The sequence below is a fragment of the Macrobrachium rosenbergii genome, chromosome 59 (genome assembly GCF_040412425.1).
Source record: "Macrobrachium rosenbergii isolate ZJJX-2024 chromosome 59, ASM4041242v1, whole genome shotgun sequence".
In the NCBI taxonomy this organism is placed as follows: domain Eukaryota; kingdom Metazoa; phylum Arthropoda; class Malacostraca; order Decapoda; family Palaemonidae; genus Macrobrachium; species Macrobrachium rosenbergii.
Genome location: NC_089799.1, coordinates 5,455,519 through 5,475,207, shown reverse-complemented (window position 1 = coordinate 5,475,207; position 19,689 = coordinate 5,455,519). Strand labels below are relative to the sequence as shown.

The 19,689-nt window shown below is 34.4% G+C and overlaps 1 protein-coding gene across 2 annotated transcripts in view; it reads left to right on the top strand.

Annotated features, from left to right (window-relative positions):
• LOC136837452 (protein O-linked-mannose beta-1,2-N-acetylglucosaminyltransferase 1-like) overlaps nt 1–19,256 on the top strand; it is a 552,489-nt gene extending 533,233 nt beyond the window's left edge. For both annotated transcript variants that reach the window (XM_067102232.1, XM_067102231.1), the window contains 14 exons: nt 1–38; nt 1,114–1,210; nt 2,781–2,917; nt 5,160–5,339; nt 5,790–6,006; nt 6,663–6,790; nt 7,488–7,558; nt 8,878–9,013; nt 9,953–10,077; nt 10,373–10,574; nt 10,903–11,093; nt 15,020–15,200; nt 15,487–15,596; nt 16,615–19,256. The exon at nt 1–38 is cut by the window's left edge and continues 324 nt beyond it. In XM_067102232.1, coding sequence (XP_066958333.1) covers nt 1–38; nt 1,114–1,210; nt 2,781–2,917; nt 5,160–5,339; nt 5,790–6,006; nt 6,663–6,790; nt 7,488–7,558; nt 8,878–9,013; nt 9,953–10,077; nt 10,373–10,574; nt 10,903–11,093; nt 15,020–15,200; nt 15,487–15,596; nt 16,615–16,705 — 1,904 coding nt within the window. In that variant the 3' untranslated portion in view covers nt 16,706–19,256. The remainder of the gene's footprint in view (nt 39–1,113; nt 1,211–2,780; nt 2,918–5,159; nt 5,340–5,789; nt 6,007–6,662; nt 6,791–7,487; nt 7,559–8,877; nt 9,014–9,952; nt 10,078–10,372; nt 10,575–10,902; nt 11,094–15,019; nt 15,201–15,486; nt 15,597–16,614) is intronic.
• The last annotated feature ends 433 nt before the right edge of the window (nt 19,257–19,689 follow it).

Sequence of the window (19,689 nt, the reverse complement as noted above, 5' to 3'; positions counted from 1 at the left end):
TTCTGCCCAGAGGGACCAGGCTCGCCAAACTCTTCCAGGTAATACGAATAATTAAAACCTTTCTATATATACAGTATATATATATATATATATATATATATATATATATATATATATATATATATATATATATGTATACATATATGTATATATATATTATATAGACAGGTTATTTGTATGTGTATGTATAGTGTTTGTATATAGTGTTGAAATATATATCTATGTACATATCTTTATGTACTTATATACATACACACATATGTTGTATTTTATAGTAAGTTTCATGATATCTAATTTGATACTTGGTTTTACTCAGGTACTTTGCTTCACATTGTGAATAATGTTTTTAGTTGTTAAATCATGAATATTATTTTTAGCTTTGAATTCATGATTTCTTTGAAACTGAAAAAGCAAATGCAAGATGAAATGAACACCCTTTTATCCGAATAGTTGCCAGACGCCATATTTGAAAATTGCTATTTTTATTTATATTTGTGTCCTTCCCGCGTACTAATATCTCTGGATCAAATTTTTAAGGCTTTAATATTTTTTTAACTATTAATGTCCTAAGCTTTCAATTCTTGGTGTCTTAATACTGAAAAACCATTGTAATATGAAATGAATAACATTTTATCCTAAGGGTTGCCATACGCTATATTTATCATTTCGATTTTTATTTATATTCCTGTCCCTCTCTTATACTAAACGTCGTCCATCCCTCTTACTAAAATCTCTGAATATTTTTCAAATTTTTAAATGTCAAATATTGTTTTTAATTCTTAATCCATAGTGTCTTATAAATGAAAAAGCCCAATGCAAAATTAAATGAACATCTTTTATCCTGAGGGATGCCAGACGCCATATTTTAAAAGTTCCCATTTTTATGTATATTCCTGTCCTTCCTTTGTACTAATATCTCTGAATAATTATTTTTAAGCTTTTAAGTCTTAAATATTGTTTTTAATTCTTAATTCATAGTGTCTTAAAACTGAAAAAGCCAAATACAACCTTTTGTCTGGAGGGCTGTCAGACGCCATATTTGAAAAGTTTCCATTTGTATATATATTCCTGTCCTTCCTTCGTACTAATATCTCTTTGATGCCTCGTGTCCAGGGCGGCCTGATGCTTGTGCTTGTGGCGACAATTGCCATCAACGTTTCCTTTATCGTGGAGAAGACTCGCCAGCTGAGGACGCCCATCGCAACTATTGGTAAGTTTGACGCCGCGTCGATACCAGACGTCAACATTGTGTTCGATTGTGTGTCGTTGTGATACACACTCTGGCTGTTTGTGTTTCTCTCTCTCTCTCTCTCTCTCTCTCTCTCTCTCTCTCTCTCTCTCTCTCTCTCTCTCTGCTTCTTGGTATTCTTCTTCATTTCTTCATTCCCTTATCTTTGAGCTAATGAAGCCTTTTCCTTTCTTTTTTATTACTGTAAATGTACGTAAAACTTTCTTTTCTCTGTAATGTGTGTAGTTTCTATGCGAAAATTCGAAGTACAAACTTTTGATCCACACTCTTAAGACTCTCCCCGGTTGTGGCTGTTTTTGTGTATCTCTCTGTTTCGTGTTGTTATTTCTTTATTCCCTGATCATTGAACCTGATGAAGCCTTTTATCATTGAACCTGATGAAGCCTTTTTTTTCTTTTTTTTATTTCTGTAAATGTGTGTAAAACTCTTCACTTTTCTGCAATATGTGTAAGCTGTATGCGAAGAATTGACGTACAAAATTTGATCAGTATAGGCCTGATAGTTACCTGTTTCTTGTGTTGAACAAACTTTCTCTTTTCTGTAATGTGTGTAAGCTCTATGCGAAGATCCGAAGTACAAAATTTAATCAGTATAGGCCTAATAGTCTCCATCTGTTTCATGTGCTGAACAAACTTTCTCTTTTCTGTAATGTGTGTAAGCTCTATGCGAAATTCGAAGTACAAAATTTGATCAGTATAGGCCTAATAATCTCCATCTGTTTCATGTGTTGAACAGAAACTTAAACATTTCTAGTCATTTCTGGGAAACAGTGTAGAATTTTTTCATCAGAATGGGAAATTGTAATAAAAGTGGGTTGCGATAACGTACATGATTTTTAAATACAAATGTATATTTGGTAAATACACGAAATAATCTCTCAAATACAAACCCATATTTTGTAAACGTACGAAATTTTAGGTTGTTATCGAAAGCCAAACACAAAGTCTTGGTCCTCATGTAAACAAACCCTCGTAACTGTGTATTATTGAAATAAGACATTTATTGCTTTTTTGGTTTAAGTATTTTTTTTTGTAGCTCATATAAACAAACCCTCGTAAAGCTATATATTTAGAGTTGTTGTATTATTGAAATAAGACAGATAGTGATCTTTACTAATTTATTAATTTAATTTTTTGGGGGGTAACTTTCTTAAAAACAAACTCTCGTAACTGTGTATTTTAGAGTTGTCGTATTAATAAAATAGACATTTATTGCCTTGTTTAATTTAAATATTTTTTTTTTTTGGTAACTTTCAACAAACCCTGATTCATTGTTAAAATAAGAAGACATTTATTGCCGTTTTAATTTGCTTTTTGGGGGATAACTTTCATCTCCAGAGAGTGAAGACATTTATTGCTTTATTTAATTTAATAAAAAAAATTTGATGGTAACTTATTTCTAGAAAGTGAAGACAGTGATTGCCTTTTTAATTTACTCTTTTGGGGGAATAACTTTCATTTCCAGAGAGTGAACATATTTATTGCTTTATTTATTTATCGATTTAAATAATTTCTGTACCTTCTATTTCCAGAGAGCGACGGGGACGGCGGAGGCGCCGGAGTCGGAAGGAGGAACAATCTGCGCCTGCAGGAGTCGCCTCCGAAAACACTCACCGTCGACGTCGTATCCAGCCAGAGTCGAGTTTCCGTCACTGTAGATGGCGCCACGGTAGGGCGCATATAGGCCTATGTTTTTCATTATCATTTCTGCAGTTATTGCTTTTTCTCAAGGTCACAAATATTTTATGTTTTTCATTATTTTATTTTGAATTATTAATGCCTTTTCTCGTACTTATCACATTTCGATAAACAGTAAACAAGATTTGCATGTCTGTGAGCTGTTAGCTTACATTGTATGTTGTACGTACTTGACCTCATCTAAGAACCTCTCTCTCTCTCTCTCTCTCTCTCTCTCTCTCTCTCTCTCTCTCTCTCTCTCTCTCTCTCTCTCTCTCTCAATTATTAATGCACGTTCCCTTACTTATCACCTGTTGATAAACAATAAGCAAGATTTGCATATCTTTCCGTCATTACCTTACGTTGTATGTTGTACGTACTTGACCTCATTTAAAAATCTCTCTCTCTCTCTCTCTCTCTCTCTCTCTCTCTCTCTCTCTCTCTCTCTCTCTCTCTCTCTCTCTCTCTCCAGTTTTGATTTACGATGCTGGGTCTGCTCTGTGCTTATGAATAAAGAATGGACTACCGAGGAAGGCAATCGGATACTGGCCATTCATGGCGGCTTCTCTGTATGCATCTGACATTTAACACTGCTTCTCCTGTTGCAGTTGTAGCATTGAGAGAGAGAGAGACAGACAGACAGACAGACATTGCTCACATATCCGATTTTAACTTGTCTCTAAAACCATGACACATTTCTCGGGACAATTTTGTTTCATCTTAAAGAGAGAGAGAGAGAGAGAGAGAGAGAGAGAGAGAGAGAGAGAGAGAGAGATTCTAAAATGTGGTCAAGTACGTATCAAAAACCCTACTATTGACGAGACAAAAATAAAGTAGAGGTATTAGGCCAAAATCTCTTTCTCTTTTGAATGCCCAAATGAAATACAGTAGCCTACATTGCGAGTTGAGACCCTTTACCGGAGTTTACAGGACCAGTTAGTGACTGCGAGAATGAGTTGATTATGGATAGTGGCACGAAGTGGTGACTAGCAGACTGCACAAGGCAGTCATAAATTGAGTTAATAAAAAACGCTACATAGGACTAATGGTACGAAATCCGTGCCTCACTACGATAGTAAACAGAACTAAAAATTTGCTGTGTGTGTAGTCTCTATAGACCGAGACAAGGGCCACTAATAAAGAAATCAGATGTATTGTGAAAGAGTGCCTTCAAACTGCAGAGATTTATGTGCTCAATAGAACCATAGTGTCAGAAAGTAGTAAGTAGCTGAGTACCAAATGTTTACATGTAAACATGGTTTGACCACTTCTTAAGAAATGGAGGGGGATAGAAATCGGTTATTGAATTGGTAGATATACTGACCATAGAGATTGGTCAAGGAACCATAAGAAAGTAGCACTGTTCAAGGAACCATGAGAAAGTAGCATGGATGAGGCCTTGGGCTGTGTGAGAAGTAGCATAGACGAGGCCTTGGGCTTTGTGGAAATTCAGTCTGTACAAAACAGAAGATAAAGAGCACTTATCAGATGTCTAAAGTTACTGTAAAAGTCTTAATGGTGATCATCGGCCAGGTGTTCAGTCTTTGTATTGGATGAGCAGTAGTAGGCTAAGTCATGACTGATTATACAGTGTGTTCTGTCTCACACCCACGCATAAAAATTTATGGCATCCTGCAGTTCTCAGTTACAAGTATAGCTTGGGATTTGCTGCTTTTAAATACTACTTGATTAAATACTGCTTGAGAATGCAAATACAAAGGAATCTTGTAGTAAGCCATTCTTTGTACATTAATATGTGTAGTGCGCATAACAAAAAATCTCCCAGAAACAATGTATCATTACTTTAGAGTATCTGTAATATCTGCAGTATCTGAATGCTTGAAAAAATGAAAGTGGAGACTTTCTTTGGTCAAGGATCCTGGAGAATATCTGCTAAATTATAAATGTTGATTTTGTTGCTGAGGGATGATCAAACACATTTTAAAGGAATGCCTCATTGCAGTGGATATTTTGTTTTTCCATTCATTATAAGCAGTGTGGTGGATTAATCTTGACGTTAGATAAATTTGATTAATGTTTTCCCTGTAAACATTTTCATTCACTTAACACACTGTAGCCAGTGTAGCCTTACAAACATTTATATCACATAGTCAAGGCATCATCGTAGATACCAGCATCCTGATCTATGTTCCGGAAAAGTATTTTAATTTTGTTCTTGTAATATTTATTACAGATCATGGTAGTCCTAAGCCTCATATTCCATTCCATTCCAGATCGTGGAAGAGAGTGACGAACGAAAGGGCCGTGGAATTCACGTCCTTGTGCTCCACCAGGCAAGTGGGGCCGTCATGGCTCAGAGGGTGTTTGATACTTACTCTCCCCATGAGGATGAGGCAATGACGCTCTTCCTAAATATGGTATCCCCTGGAAGAATATTGGTGCTAGCCATCAAGGTAAATATGTTGTGTGTTTCATCACTTTACAAGGAACAGCACTTACATGAAGTTATGGATAACTCTAGAGAAATATGTTGTAGATTTTATTGAAGTTCTTTACTGTGTTTCGATCTTATGGAATGATCTTGCCATATGAACACAGCTCATGATAATTACTTCTGGTAATGTTGATGGCACACCAGAGCGGTACTGATGTTTTAGGTGGATTTTTTAAAAAATGACCTGTAGGATGAAGGTACTTCATTTTCAAGGTACTACATGAAGCTGTGTGTAACTTTGGAGAAATTTATTGTCGTTTTTATTACATTTTTTTTTTTTACTGTATTTTGATGTTAATGATGTTGTCATATGAGTACACTCATAATAAACACTTCTGGTAATGTAGATAATACAAAAGTAATGTTATGATATTTTTTATGAGTTCTAACAAAACAGGTTCCCTTTCAGGATGAAGGTACATTTCAAATGAAGGGCGGAGGGCGTGATGCCCTTCGACGATTGGGCAGCAGTCATTCCCACGAACTTGGTTGGCGGGATATGTGGGCGTTAGTTGCTGTAAAAGGAGGCAGAGTCTATGGAGAGCAGTTGTCCCGCAGCCCTGACTTCAATTCCTGGGGGACACCTATTATGCTGAGAGCAGAAGTACCACTTGTTCCTCTTGAAGGTTAGTTACAGAAGTTCCTCATGGATTAATCCCCCTCAGGGGTTAGTGCTGTTAGTGCACGTCACTCAGTGCACTGTAGGCATTGCATAAGGTTCTTTGCTTTGTCCCTTCGAACCCTAGCTACGACTGCTTTCATTCCTTTCACTGTACCTCTGTTCTTATTCTCTTTCTTCCATCTTGCTTTCCACCCTCTCCTAACAGTTGATTCATTGTGCAACTGCGAGGTTTTCCTCCTGTCACACCTTTAAAACTGTTTAGAAGGTAAATCTAGGACGGTTTCGAATTGCTAAGGAAAAATTTTACAGTGACTGTAATGAAGGATCTTACCGATTTAAGTATGATTATATATGTGTTCACAGGTCTTAGAAATTTTGTTAGATCTGTATATAACCTATCCTTACCTTTTTAGCTTTTTCATATGTTCTAGAAAACAGCAGTTTATTTTAAGAGTGTAAAAATTTCATTACTTCTGCTCCTTTGAGTACTTTGTGCATTGCATAACTTAATGAGAAAGTTGAGTGATACTGCCCATTCTGAGATAGCCTAATTAATTTTCTATCAGTTAAGCCTTCCATTACCTTGATGTTTTGCAGTTGTAAATGTTCATTGCATAGAATGTTATACAGTATACTATTTAAATTCAATTTTGTCCTTAGAGAGCGAGTGCACTTGGCCGGACACAGAAGATCATCGCCGCAGACGTGAATTCTGCAGCCACATTGAAGGATATGGTTCAGTGTGTTCGTGCACAGATCCAGCTCCATTGGCTTTCACTACAGAGCCTGTGAGTGTTTGCTCTTCCTAGTGTTGTTACAAGTGCTTCAAGTCTTGCTTTTGAAATATATAATGAAGGGCCTTTTAGATTTTCTGTGGAGAATTGTGTATCGTAAGATTTGGCAATTTGGTTTTAAAGAGATATTTCCTATAGAGGAAGGATTTCTATGTATAATCTAATGGTTGGTGACAAATCCTTGTAGAGGTGGAGTTGACCTTGATGATTGTGTGCAGGAATCTTGTTAAGTGAATAATAAAGTTGAACACATCCAATGTACTGTATAAGGTCGAAGAAAAAAAGGAAATATGGTATGTTAAATCGTCAAATAATATTTCAGGTTAGGAAAGGAAAAAGTGAAGTAATAAGATTGACGATTTAGCTATACAGTATTGAATTTCCCGTGAAGTAGTTGTAATGTTATTTGTAGTAAGGTATTGTAACTTTCCTCTATGGTAATTTTGTTTGTTAATATATCTCAGTAACATTTTTTTATAACTGAAAAATTTTTATTCATGTTTAATATTTTGGCTTCATGTAGCCGTAATCCACATACGCATCTGTATTTGTCATGTCTTAAAAGTAAAAGCATAGTGCAGGACTTATATAGACTATGGTCAAGTAAAGGTATTTGTTCATAGAAAGCAGAAGTACTATTATATATCTGTCTTTGTGGTTAAATACTGAACTGCTTTTTCCCCCCTGTCAGCTGCTGAACAATCAAGTTCATGATGTACCAGTAGCCATCATTGCAAGCAACCGTCCACACTACCTGTACAGGTGAGGTTTCTGTGGTACTGCTCCTTCAGTGCTGGAATAACATCTGAACCTTGTGTGCCATTGCTGCTCTGTGAAGAAAAAGAAAGATTAGTTACTGAAAGAGGATTGTGTTGGTTAATTTGTGAGGGTTTCTTTCAAGGGTTAAGAAGGATCCAAAAAGTCAGAAATACTGTTGACATTTACATCAGGCAATGTTAGGTAACACAGATTTGGTGTAGTATTGATGTCACAAACAAACAAGTATGTCTTTTTTAAATGAATGAAACCAAAGCTGTTTAATTTTAAGATGCATGCAGTGTATTTACCCTTCTCATGCAACTATGACAAAAGTATAAAGATGTTTCAATATATGTATAGCTGTTACTTTGGTAATTTTGTTTCATTTTCAGGATCATATGGGGCATTTAAAGGTCAACCTCACTTTTTGATGGTGACAGCTTAACCAATATATTATTGCATGAAATTGTAGTCTAATGTGCCTTAATCTGCATCTAATTACGAAGATAAGAATTGGACTCTAATTCCAGCACTATGGAATAGGTGTTTTGCACAGTTAGTTTGGTCCTATCAGCCATAAATAATATGGTCTTTGTTATGAAAATCTTACATCCTATGCTTTCCATGGTTCATAAATTTTCATATAAGACAAATGACTGCTAAGCAGTGCATACATGGATTTCTCGAACTTGTAGCATGTTGCTGTTGGGTAGGGGCCTTCAGAAAGCAAGTACAGGTACTTAGGTCCGAGTCATAACTTGGCCAACAGAAGTTGCAATAAACTATATAAGCAAGGCTCTCTCACCTTTTTCCAACTCCATTTTCTTCATTCCTGTGAGGATGGACATTTCATTCACAAAATGGGCATTTTCAAACCTAAAATACAACATAAGCTGTAAAGGCCCACAGTACTTACAACTGGCCAAAAAAATTTTGCATCCCAAAATTTAGAATTGTACTAAGAAGGGTTAGTTAGGTCGAAAATTTTGAAAAGTTCTATTTTTGGGAGGCTGGCCTTTCCAAATCTTTTACCTGATGTAAGATTTACTGAAATATCATCAGTTGAACTGACTAAACCAATTGCTGGAGTATGGTAGTCCTTGTCTGAAAGAGCACACCAGATTGAAGTAATATCTCTTCTTCAAATTGGTAAAGGTAGTTTGACTTATGGGTATAGTTTATATGATTATCTCCATTGTACATAGTTTTGTTTAGTACTTTTCCTGTAAATTGTTTCCATTGCATTGTAGTGTGTAAGGTATCACTGCTATCCAAAGTCACTATGGATTAGCCATATTTACTCTTCATATTTTCACTGGCAGGTCACTGCGTTCCTTGTTAGCTGCCCCAGGTGTTAATCCAGAAATGATAACAGTTTTCATTGATGGTTATTATGAAGAACCTCTTGCTGTTACCAAGTTGTTTGGTTTAAGGGGCATCCAACACACACCACTAGGGGTGAGTTTAATTTGCTATTGTATTCCTTTTGTGTAACAGGTAGGTTACTGTTCTTCATATGTTTTGTTTTTGCTGCTGAAAGATAAAAGTACTTGGTAATTGAGAAATATTTTGTGTTGTGATGGAAAGCTCTCAGTTTCATGTGCAGAAAGTGATTTCTCACCCTCATGTAGGTATGGAACAGGGAAAGAATTGTGTTTAATTTTCGTAATTTTTATTTCTGTCAATTTTCTGTCACTGCATGTTTATACACATTTGAATTATAAGGTTGTTGGTGTGTACACTTTCAAGATTTGTTAAATGTACTGAAGTATAATAATTCTTCCATGATTTTTACCATACTATATTGCATCAAAGAAAGCATCACTGATCCCTATGATAGAAAGGTAAATAATATGATTCTCCAAATTAGTATTCAAAGGTCATTGTCATAGATTATGTAGAAATACACATCGGTATGAAAGCCCTTTCCTCTCCTGTAAATGCTAAACAAGTTTTTCTTAATTGGAAATATCGCTGATAAACAGACATATAAGGATCTGGACATAATGTACATATTCATTATGTATAAACTACTGCCTGCCTAGATTTTAAACTGTTTTGAGTGTCACTAAAATCTCACTCAAAAATGGCCAAATCCTCACCCCAACCTTTTCCTAAAGTGTTACATGTGTGGATGGTTTAGTTTATCATCATTGTAATAAGAAAAAGCCAAGGTAGAAGATGTCTGTAATGTGCAGTATTAGCATATACTTATATGTGACTCCTTACTAGGTTTGCTACTGGTGTGATATTGTATTTCCCATAGGATTAGAATATATCATGTTACACTGTATATCATAGTTGAATGATCTTAGAATTTGCATTTATCAAGTATTTATTTTTGTAGTATTATTTCTAATGGGCATGTAGTAAATTTAAGAAAAATCTGTGTTCCAGGCTAGAAATGCTCGCATAGCACAACACTACAAAGCTTCCCTCACAGCTACTTTCAACATATTTCCAGCTGCCCGTTATGCTATTATTTTAGAGGAAGACTTAGATGTATCTCCTGATTTCTTCAGGTAATATGGGAATCTTTATGAATCACAATTTGAAATACTGTAATTGTATATGTATAGGCTTAATCATCAATTACTGTAGTTATGCTCATTGGTATACAGTGCAGTTATATGAGCTTTTGTGAATTAAGTTGAAATAATTGTAATTTTGCTGTCAGTGAAGAAGTAGATTTAGTTTTCTGAAATGACTACATCTTATTGTTTTGTGCCATGTGTCACTTTAAACATGGTGCTTTCATAGTGAAACTTTGAACCATTGTTTCTTGTGATTATTATTCTTTTTTGTTTACTGTTTCAGCTACTTTAGCCAGACTTTGAGGTTGTTAGAAGAGGATCCAACTGTGTATTGCATTAGTGCATGGAATGACCAAGGCTACGAGCATACCAGCACTGACCCGGCTCTACTCTACCGAGTAGAAACTATGCCTGGGTTGGGGTGGATTCTTAAACGTTCTTTGTACAAAGAAGAACTGGAGTCTAAATGGCCAACACCAGAGAAGGTACTGTACAGTATATGAAATTATTAAACTTTTTGTGTGTGCTGTTGAGTAGCTCACATTCATTTACATGCTAAAGATTTTTATACTGGTTTGGAATCAGAAGCTTGAGGGTTGTGCAGAACATATTCAATAATAGTTATATTTTTTAAATCAACTATGATTTAAGTTTTGTTGTACAGTGTGAAGACAGTTTGTCAGTAGCTTAGGTTCCTTATCATATAGACTTAGAGAATAACTAATAATGTAGGACCTCCATACCTAGAGTTCATTATATTGCTTCATGCAGGTACAGTAATCTGTTTTTATGCAGTTTTTCTAAATCTTACAGATGTGGGACTGGGATATGTGGATGCGTTTAGCTGAAGTTCGCCGTGGGAGGGAGTGCATTGTTCCAGATGTTTCACGGACCTACCACTTCGGATCCTCTGGACTCAACATGAACTCTTATTTTCAAGATACTTATTTCAAGAAACATTCCTTTAACACTTTACCATATGTTGAACTGCGAGATTTGGATAGGTGGGTTCAAGTTATCAATTTAATACTGTAATTGCTGTAGTGTGTTTAGTGTGGTTGCTTGAGTTTTACAGCACAAGAACTAGTCTGTTAGCAATGGTTAGCCTTCTGCAGTGAAGATAACGGCTTGATTTTTATACTGCATTAGGTTTGTTTTTGCATGGGAGGAAATGAGCATTGACTTAATTACTGTGTGATATAAATTAGGCCCATAATATAACATCTGGAATGAAGTACAGAATCTGCAGTCACGAGGACAGAGTAACCAAGCTGTTTTAGAGATTTGACATCACAAGTACTGTATAAAAAGGAAAAACAAATTGAACTTTTAAGTACTGTAAATATAATATGTGGCTAGTAAATGAGGTTGGTGTAATTTTGTCAGATGAAATAATGGATTTGAAAGGATAATAAAAAATTAAGGAAAAGATATGCAAAGGAAAACTGCCTACAGTCAAGTGTGAAGTTCCGCATTCAGAACGACTCCCAATATTAGAAGAGTTAGCAGTCTAAGAGAATTGACCTACAAAAGGCTGAAGTTAACTGAGGGGTAAAGGTAGAAAAAGCATAAATAATTGATTTGATACTACAGTATTAAAATAAAAGAGAAACAGAGTCTGGGTAAAAAAAAAAAAAAGGCATTGAAATCAGATAGTGAAGCTGAGAATGAAGCAACAGTGGTAACATAAATTCTAGCCAACAGTACCTTATGCTACAAGGAATAACTTTAAGGCATTTAGAATGATGGTACAATTGCGTTACAAAATATTGCATCAGTTGCCTTAATGTTTCGGACATAAGGCTTATAGCTAGGATATTCAGCGAGAGGTATCTGGCAACTATTCGCCCGGTGGCGCAGGCGCACAGACTACCATTCAGTGCACAGTTGATACACCTTGGTGACAGTTTCTCAATAACTAGCAAATTAATATTAATAATCTGTTATCTGAGTTATATATTATTCTCATATGAAGGAGATTTACATGATTATTGTTCTTTCATTGGTTATGGTTTTTTTTTTTCTGAAGAAAGGAATTTTTGTGTGCCTCAGCCTACATAATTTTGGTGGGATCTGGAGAGCATTTTTCTTTTATCACAGAAAATTTGCATGTTTTGCAAATGCAGAGTGATAAATAAAATATTCATTACCTACCTTTTGTATATTTATCATATGAAAAATATAGAAAGATGAATAATAACTTATAAATGTGTGGTTAGGCCTACTAATATTCACCTGCTCTGTGAAAAGGGAGTATCATATAATTTACATATATTTTTGTTAAGAGGCTTTTATATGATATTATATCATCATAACCAATGATACTTGCTTTTACAACAGTTATACAAGTATATAATTGGTGATACGAGGTGAATGACTTGTCCATTTGGTCTGAGTTAATCATTCCTTAAACAAGAAATATTTATACTTTGCATAGTAAAGTAAAACAGAAAAATACAAATTAAATTATATAATTATATATATAATTAACATCAACAATGGTGCAGTAGATAATTGACAGTGAGTAGAAAGTCGAACTGCAACGTAACATTAAAAACTTTGATACAGTAAAAATGTAAACAATAGAACTTTAACAAATCCTTTTGAATATATATAAAGAGCACCATTAAATGATAAATGAATGTATCCTTTTTAATAATTGAAGAACAACAGTGATTATATATATTCCATTTATTAAAAAAAAAGTATTTACTTTAATATTGCTTGTCAAGCCTTCATCAGTGTTATATCCTAATATTTTGTATAACTCCCTGAAGCATCGATAACTATGTTCTGTCGTGTAGGCATTGACTTCACTAGGCTCTCGCATATGTTGTTATCATCCCTTCTAGGCTTAAGTGACTCCCAGATCTCCGTGGCATGTGATATTAAGGCATCTTTCGTCTTAATTTGGCGGTCATCCCAACTCCTGACCATGAGTGACCAAAGGTTTTCAATTGGATTAAGGTCCAGGGATTTCATAGGCCAGTTAATCCTTATGACTTCTGGGTGCTCTCGAAATCAGTTCTTGACGGTGCTACTGTTGTGGACTGAGGAATTATCCATTGCAATGAAAATGGGTTCGGGTTCGGGAATTAAAAAAAAAGCGAACTGATGGAATCATGACATTCTGTAAAATATCAATGTATTGTTCGGCATTCAGGCGTGTATCTATGCTGGTTAAGGCACCTGGCCCACTGCCACACATCCATCCCCAGAGTCCCGCTGTAATACGTCCACTCTTCTTCGACTTCATGACACAGTTCTCATCATACCTGCATTGGAAAAGGATATACATACATAAATGCACACACACATATATATGTAATATATAGATATATATACATAACTGATGGCTGAAATTTAGTTCTGAGAAATTATTCTTGAGCTCTAGGCCTAGGCCTGTTACTTAATAATTATATGTAAGTAATATAAGGATGACTTTAATTTTTTCTTTCTACCTAAACAGTCAAGATTTATTAACTTGTGTTGTTAAGTGCCAGCTGTTTGCTCTTCCATGAGTATCTGTTGAAAATGTTTTTTTGTCACAAAAAATGACTTTGCTCCAGAACTCAGCATCAGCAGCATAGTATTCTAGAGCAAAACCCAACCTCTCATCTTTACGCTCTTGAGATAATCCAGGCTTGATAGCAGGTGCTCTGTGGTGTATGCCTGAGGCATGCAGTCTTTTCCTTATTACCTGCACTCCGGCATCACACCCAATTTGCTGTTTAATAGCTACAGCTGTAATTATTGGTTGTTGTCGAGCTGCTTCAACTATTTTGTTATCCTCGTCAGCTATGATGCAGTGTGGTCGTCCTAACCTCGGTTTGTCTTGAAGCATCTGTGTTTCTCCATGACGCTGAATCCACCTAGTAACAGTGCTTTTGTTTACACCGAATATACTGGCTATATCTCTGGCACTCACATTGTTGTTGTGCATTCTGATGAAAGCTCTTCGTTGTTCTTCGAAAGTTTCCATTTTGTGAAACAGATGCTTAGTCACACTCCTTACTGCGACACACTAATTTATTTGTCCCGCGACTTTGCATTAAACCATTCAGTTACAAACCTATGTTCCCAGTTTCTTTATTTTATATATTTAAATCCGCCTTCGTATTTGTAAAAAGATTATATGTCAGTTGTATGCGTTTGGAATGATATAAAAAGGAAATTGCAATCTGTAAGATTTATAACTTACAGCACATCCAAAATAGACATTGCAGGTGTGCCAACCGAACCACCTACTTCAGTGCAGTACAAATCCTATTAGTCAGTCGAACTGTATTTTAGTCATAGAATGGAAGTTATAGCTTATATAACATTTCTATTAACTACTATATCTTATTTGCTCACGTGAGATTTTTAACCAGATGATAATCTGATGGTATCATATATGCCAAACACTGCCCAATTTTTTTACTTGCAGAAAATAATTTTTTTTAACAGATAAATCTTTAAAAGGATGATAAGCTGATCACGGTAGTTCTGTTCCTATCTAAACATAATGGAATATTTCATGATAATTTGGACCAAATACTTAAAAACCAGCATCAGAAGAGGAATTTTTGTGCGTTTTTATTTTTTACTAGCTTTAGTTGATTCCTCTTTTCAAGTTTTAAAAAAAGTATCTCAAACTAATTAATATATGAACTATAAAAAAAGAAATTTGATATGAACGATATATTTCGTAAAGTGATGCAATATATAATAGTGCAATTGTACATGTAACAGTCTTTTAGTGAAGAGGTATTGTGGTCTGATAATACTTTTAAAAGCAACAAGCTGCTGTTAGAGTGTTATGTTTTTGCATGAATGTTTTATAGACACCTCTATCAACATCTTAGAAATGACGTCAGTTAAAATTGAGAATAGAATCTTGTTAAAATAACCTTGTCATTTGATTTTCAAAAGTATGTTTTGATTTTAGCTTGAAGAAAGATGCTTATGAAGAGCTTGTGAGTGATATGTTGCGTCGCGGGACAGTGTTAGATCACTCTCGCAGTCCATGTGATGAAAACTTTGTACCTGACACAACAGGACATATCTACCTTCTCTTCATTCAGATGGAGCACCACAAAGATTACACAACATGGCTACAAGTTGCAAAGGTAAGAGAAAATGAAATATAAAGGGAGAAGAGGGTACTGTAGAGGTCATTAATTGAGAACAAAAATTCACATCATTATAAGAATATGATGCTTTAACCAGTTGACTTTTGAAAATATAATAATGTAATATTATTACAGATTCTATGAGATGTTATTATTAGTTTTAATATGTATTGTATTTAATTCATTTTGTGTTGTTTGAGAATGCTAAGCCTATCCATATGTTCGGCTAATCTAAATTACTGTACTCAAAAAACATTTGAACTGAAACTATGTCTTCTTTCAGTGTTTACGAATTTGGGATCTTGATGGCCGTGGTTATCACCATGGTATGTGGAGACTCCACATCAAATCTAATCCTCTCCTTATAGTTGGTGTTCCATTTTCACAGTATTCGTAAGTAAATCTTCATTGCTGTTCAGTTTACAAGTGTTTCTATGAATTTGGCATCCTTTTAAAACCTTAACCATATATCATTATTACAAAAGTTATGGTTTATATTTATTGGACTTTTTAATATGGAAAAAATCTGTATTTTTGTAAGATATTAATCAAGTTTTATATGTGCTTTTGTAACACCTATTGTTACCCACTGCTGTAGAGAGCAACCCAGGGGGTATGGTGTCATTTTGAAGCCAGATGCTTCTCATTTATTGTAGTCTATTCAGAAATGGAAACACCAAAAATTAATAAAAGCCAAAATGACAAATAATGTTATTGAAATCTCTAAAGCATGAGCTTATATGGACAGTTGTGTAACAATAGGAGTGTGCTCTTTGGTTGTTTCCTTTTGGATGTTAATGCAGGAGTACTGTATTTCATTTACTAGTGTGCCTGTCGTATCAAAAGTGACTCACATTTTTCAGTTCAAGATTTGTTGGTGATGAAAGATTACCAGAAGGCTGTGTGTCTTAAACACAGATTAAATAAATGTATGGTTACATGTTGCATTTTACATAAGATTGGTTTTGCAGCCATCTTTTTCATCTAATGTAAGGCCTTTTGTGTAGTGGGGGCGTCATCTGATCCCAAATCAGTTTGGATTCGGGTCGAATAGGGCTTTAATCCTACTACAGTATTTCCAGATTTTGTCTTCAGTAAATACATTAAAGATTAATTGTGTTCTTATAAAAAACTGGGGTAAGCATACAACTCTTACATTGTTACTGTATACAGTAGTTTCATATACCATATTTTTTATGAATAATGGTTCATTGCTTAGTGAAGAGGACTCCCATAATGCAAGGTGACTACAAACTCTCAGAACAGATTGATGCTGGATTTAGGGTGAAGTTTTTTATGCTATAAAAGGTAGGGAATTTGGCTATGAAATGACAATGCTTCATTGAAGTATTGCCGACTTTGCTTGAGTTGTAATATTTATGCAAATATTTATGCACTTTGTTCTTTACAGGAGCTACAAGCCAGCAAAGTTGAAACCATTGTACATGGAGAGAAAAGATAAGGAGAAAGCTACAAAAGAGAAGAATTTTATTCATAGATAACAACTGGCTTTATTGGTGCTGAAGAAAATGTATGCAAAGAAGAAAGAAAGTTACTTAGGGAACAAATTGCTTGAAATATTTGCAAAGGACTCTTATACAGAGAGCTTTGTCCTCAATTTAAATGATGCATGGTTGTTATTAAGAAGTGTCTTGATTTACTGAAATGTAGAAAACAAATGTAACAATGATAACTAAGAGCAACTATGTACAGAATTAGCCAGAAATAAATAACGGTAGTGTTTTCTGTGCAAGTGATTTTGGCTGAGGTATCATTTAGCAAGGGAACAGAATTGTTTCATAAACCGGATGATAAGATATGATTTCTTATTTTCATGTGGCATTCTTGCTTCATTTGTATTAGAGTTCAGTATTTTAAGTCTGATCCAGTAAAGAGCATTTTTTAAGTTCTTGATGATCTACTTGTAGCTGGTTGTACAAAATGAATTATATAATTATACCTGGAGAACCAAACTAGGAGCTGTATCTGAGATTACAGCAAAAAGTCATTCCTGTTGTGTGAGAAATGATTATTTTGCATGAAGAAACTGACCAAGTAGATGATTTTTGTCTTTGTGTAGTAAATTTCAGCCAAGCTTTTTATATACAGTTGAAACATTAAATGTTGAGATAATTACATCATGTTTCATGTAGGAACTATAAGAGAACAGAAGGTGTTTTCAGTGACAGCATTAAATTGTGTGAACTTTCATTATCGATAATTTACGGGATGCATAAATTCAGTGTTGAGTTTTTAGTGAATAGAAATTTAGTTACCTACAGTATATTAAAATTGCCAACTTTTAACCTGTGGAAGAATTTACAGAAAAAATTAGTGGTTCTATTTTTTTTTTTATATGTGTTTGCATCCTCATAGGGCAGTAGTGTCAACAATGGTTCTTCCTGGTGCACAGTGAGCAGGGTTTGAGGTTGTATGCCATGTTCCTTTTGTCGCTGGCTTGCTTTTCATCACCTCGTTGTAGTCTCTTCGTATGTAGTGGTCCAACTTCTGCAACATAGTTTTGTTTCAGTTTTCATTTTCCATTTAAGAACAAGTCTTCATTATCATCCCTGTGAAAGTCAGGCATGTGACTCGGTGATCTGGTTAAATGACTTGAAAGAATGACAGTAAAGATTGTGTATGAATTCTGAAACTTCTTTTCCTATATGAGGGCCTTTTTCCTCTTGAGATTTCATAGAGGTGTCATTAGTGAATGGGATTTAAAAGCAAACGTAAATATTGAAACCTTGTACTGTATTGCGATAATTTGAGCTAGATTAAATTTTAGTTTAAAGGACTCTTAAATTTAAAATTAATTTCTTTGAAGGACTCGTAAATTTAAAATTAATTTCCTTTAAACAAATTAATTGAATATTATTTCTTTATGTGTGTTATGGAAAAGGAATATTAAATAAAATTACTGTGCAAATAAAATCAGTATGTACAGTTTGTGGTAAATAGGTGTTCATGCCATGTTGAGCTGTTGGTTTGCATCGACATATTTGTTGAATCCAGTCAGTTTATGGTATTTTATTCATTTCTCATAAGAAGCAAAAAAGGTGTACCATCAGTCTTTAATTTCTGTGAAAGATATTTTGAGTTTTCTTTTTGTTGCTGTAGTAGGATATGTAAATTTGGATGATGGGAGACTACTGTAAATTATTATGTTAGCGAGAATATCTCGAGCTTTTTTGGGGAGTAGGTGCTTTGCTGTCATGGCAAAAATGTTGGTTTTTGTAGATTAGATGAAGCTTCCTGTTGAGAAATTATGTGAAAATAGTGTAAATAGAGTTTGACTAGCATAAAGTTATATTTTTTATGGTCGATGTAACTGTCTTGAAAATGGTTGTTTTTGAGACTTAAGCTGTAATTGGCTTTGTTAGGAGTTTCATGGTTCAGCTTAACTGATGTATAGTATATATACAGTATTTATGTATTTAATATTGTGTGGCTAAAAGTAATATAGAAACTTGTCTGCACTGGAAATGTTTAACTTTCCGAAGAGGAAAAGTTGTAAATATTAGTTAGATACAGAAGTTCTTTAGATTCGCATATTCTATAAATATTTCTTTGTTAATTTTGTGAAATTAATGCCAAGTACTTGATTTTTATGCTAAGTGTTTTTACTTGTATTTCATTTTGTCAAGCATGTTTTTTTCAGTGGTACAATTTATAGTCCACTAATGCTATCTCTGTAGACTAGCATAGTAAATAGAATCACAGAATATATTTTCATATAGGTTGTTAAGGGCTTTAAAAATGCTTAAAAATTCTATGTAATCACAAAAATCATGTTTTTCATCAAAATTATTCAGGAATGAGATTGAAAACTAGTAAACAAAAGTGAGCTTTGACTAATGCAAGATTTCTTTGAGAGTAGTCTAATAATACTTTGGCTGGGTATATTGCTGTAAAACCTCTGTTTAACTATGAATTGTAATGGGGACAACTTTGGCTGATGTAAAAATGCTTATCATGATGATTATGATGATTCTTAGTATAGTACTGAATTACAGCTTCCTTTTAATTTTAAGTGAAATGCTTTACATATAACTTACAAAGGTGCTACACAAACGAAAGTAATGCCTGTGAAAACTTACCTTTCTTATTGTAGATTTTGTAATTTATTTATGTTTAGAAATTCTATATATAGACTGTAGTGGAAATATTTGAGATGAGCATAGCATTTTTCTGCTGTCTTGAGTACCTTTAAGTGAAAATGGGTATACTGCCAATCCTTTAATATACAATAACCATACGTTTTCTATGTAGGTGACAGTGTACCAATAAATTCATTATTTGGAGGTCGTCATCTTGAATACTGAGACTTTGCCCGGAAAATGATTATGAGAAATGTATGTCAATGTGTTTTGTAAATTTGTCTGGAAAATGATTATGAGAAATTTGTCTGGAAAATGATTATGAGAAATGTATGTCAGTGTGGTGTGTAAATTAGTCGTACATTATTTTATGAGAGGAATATATG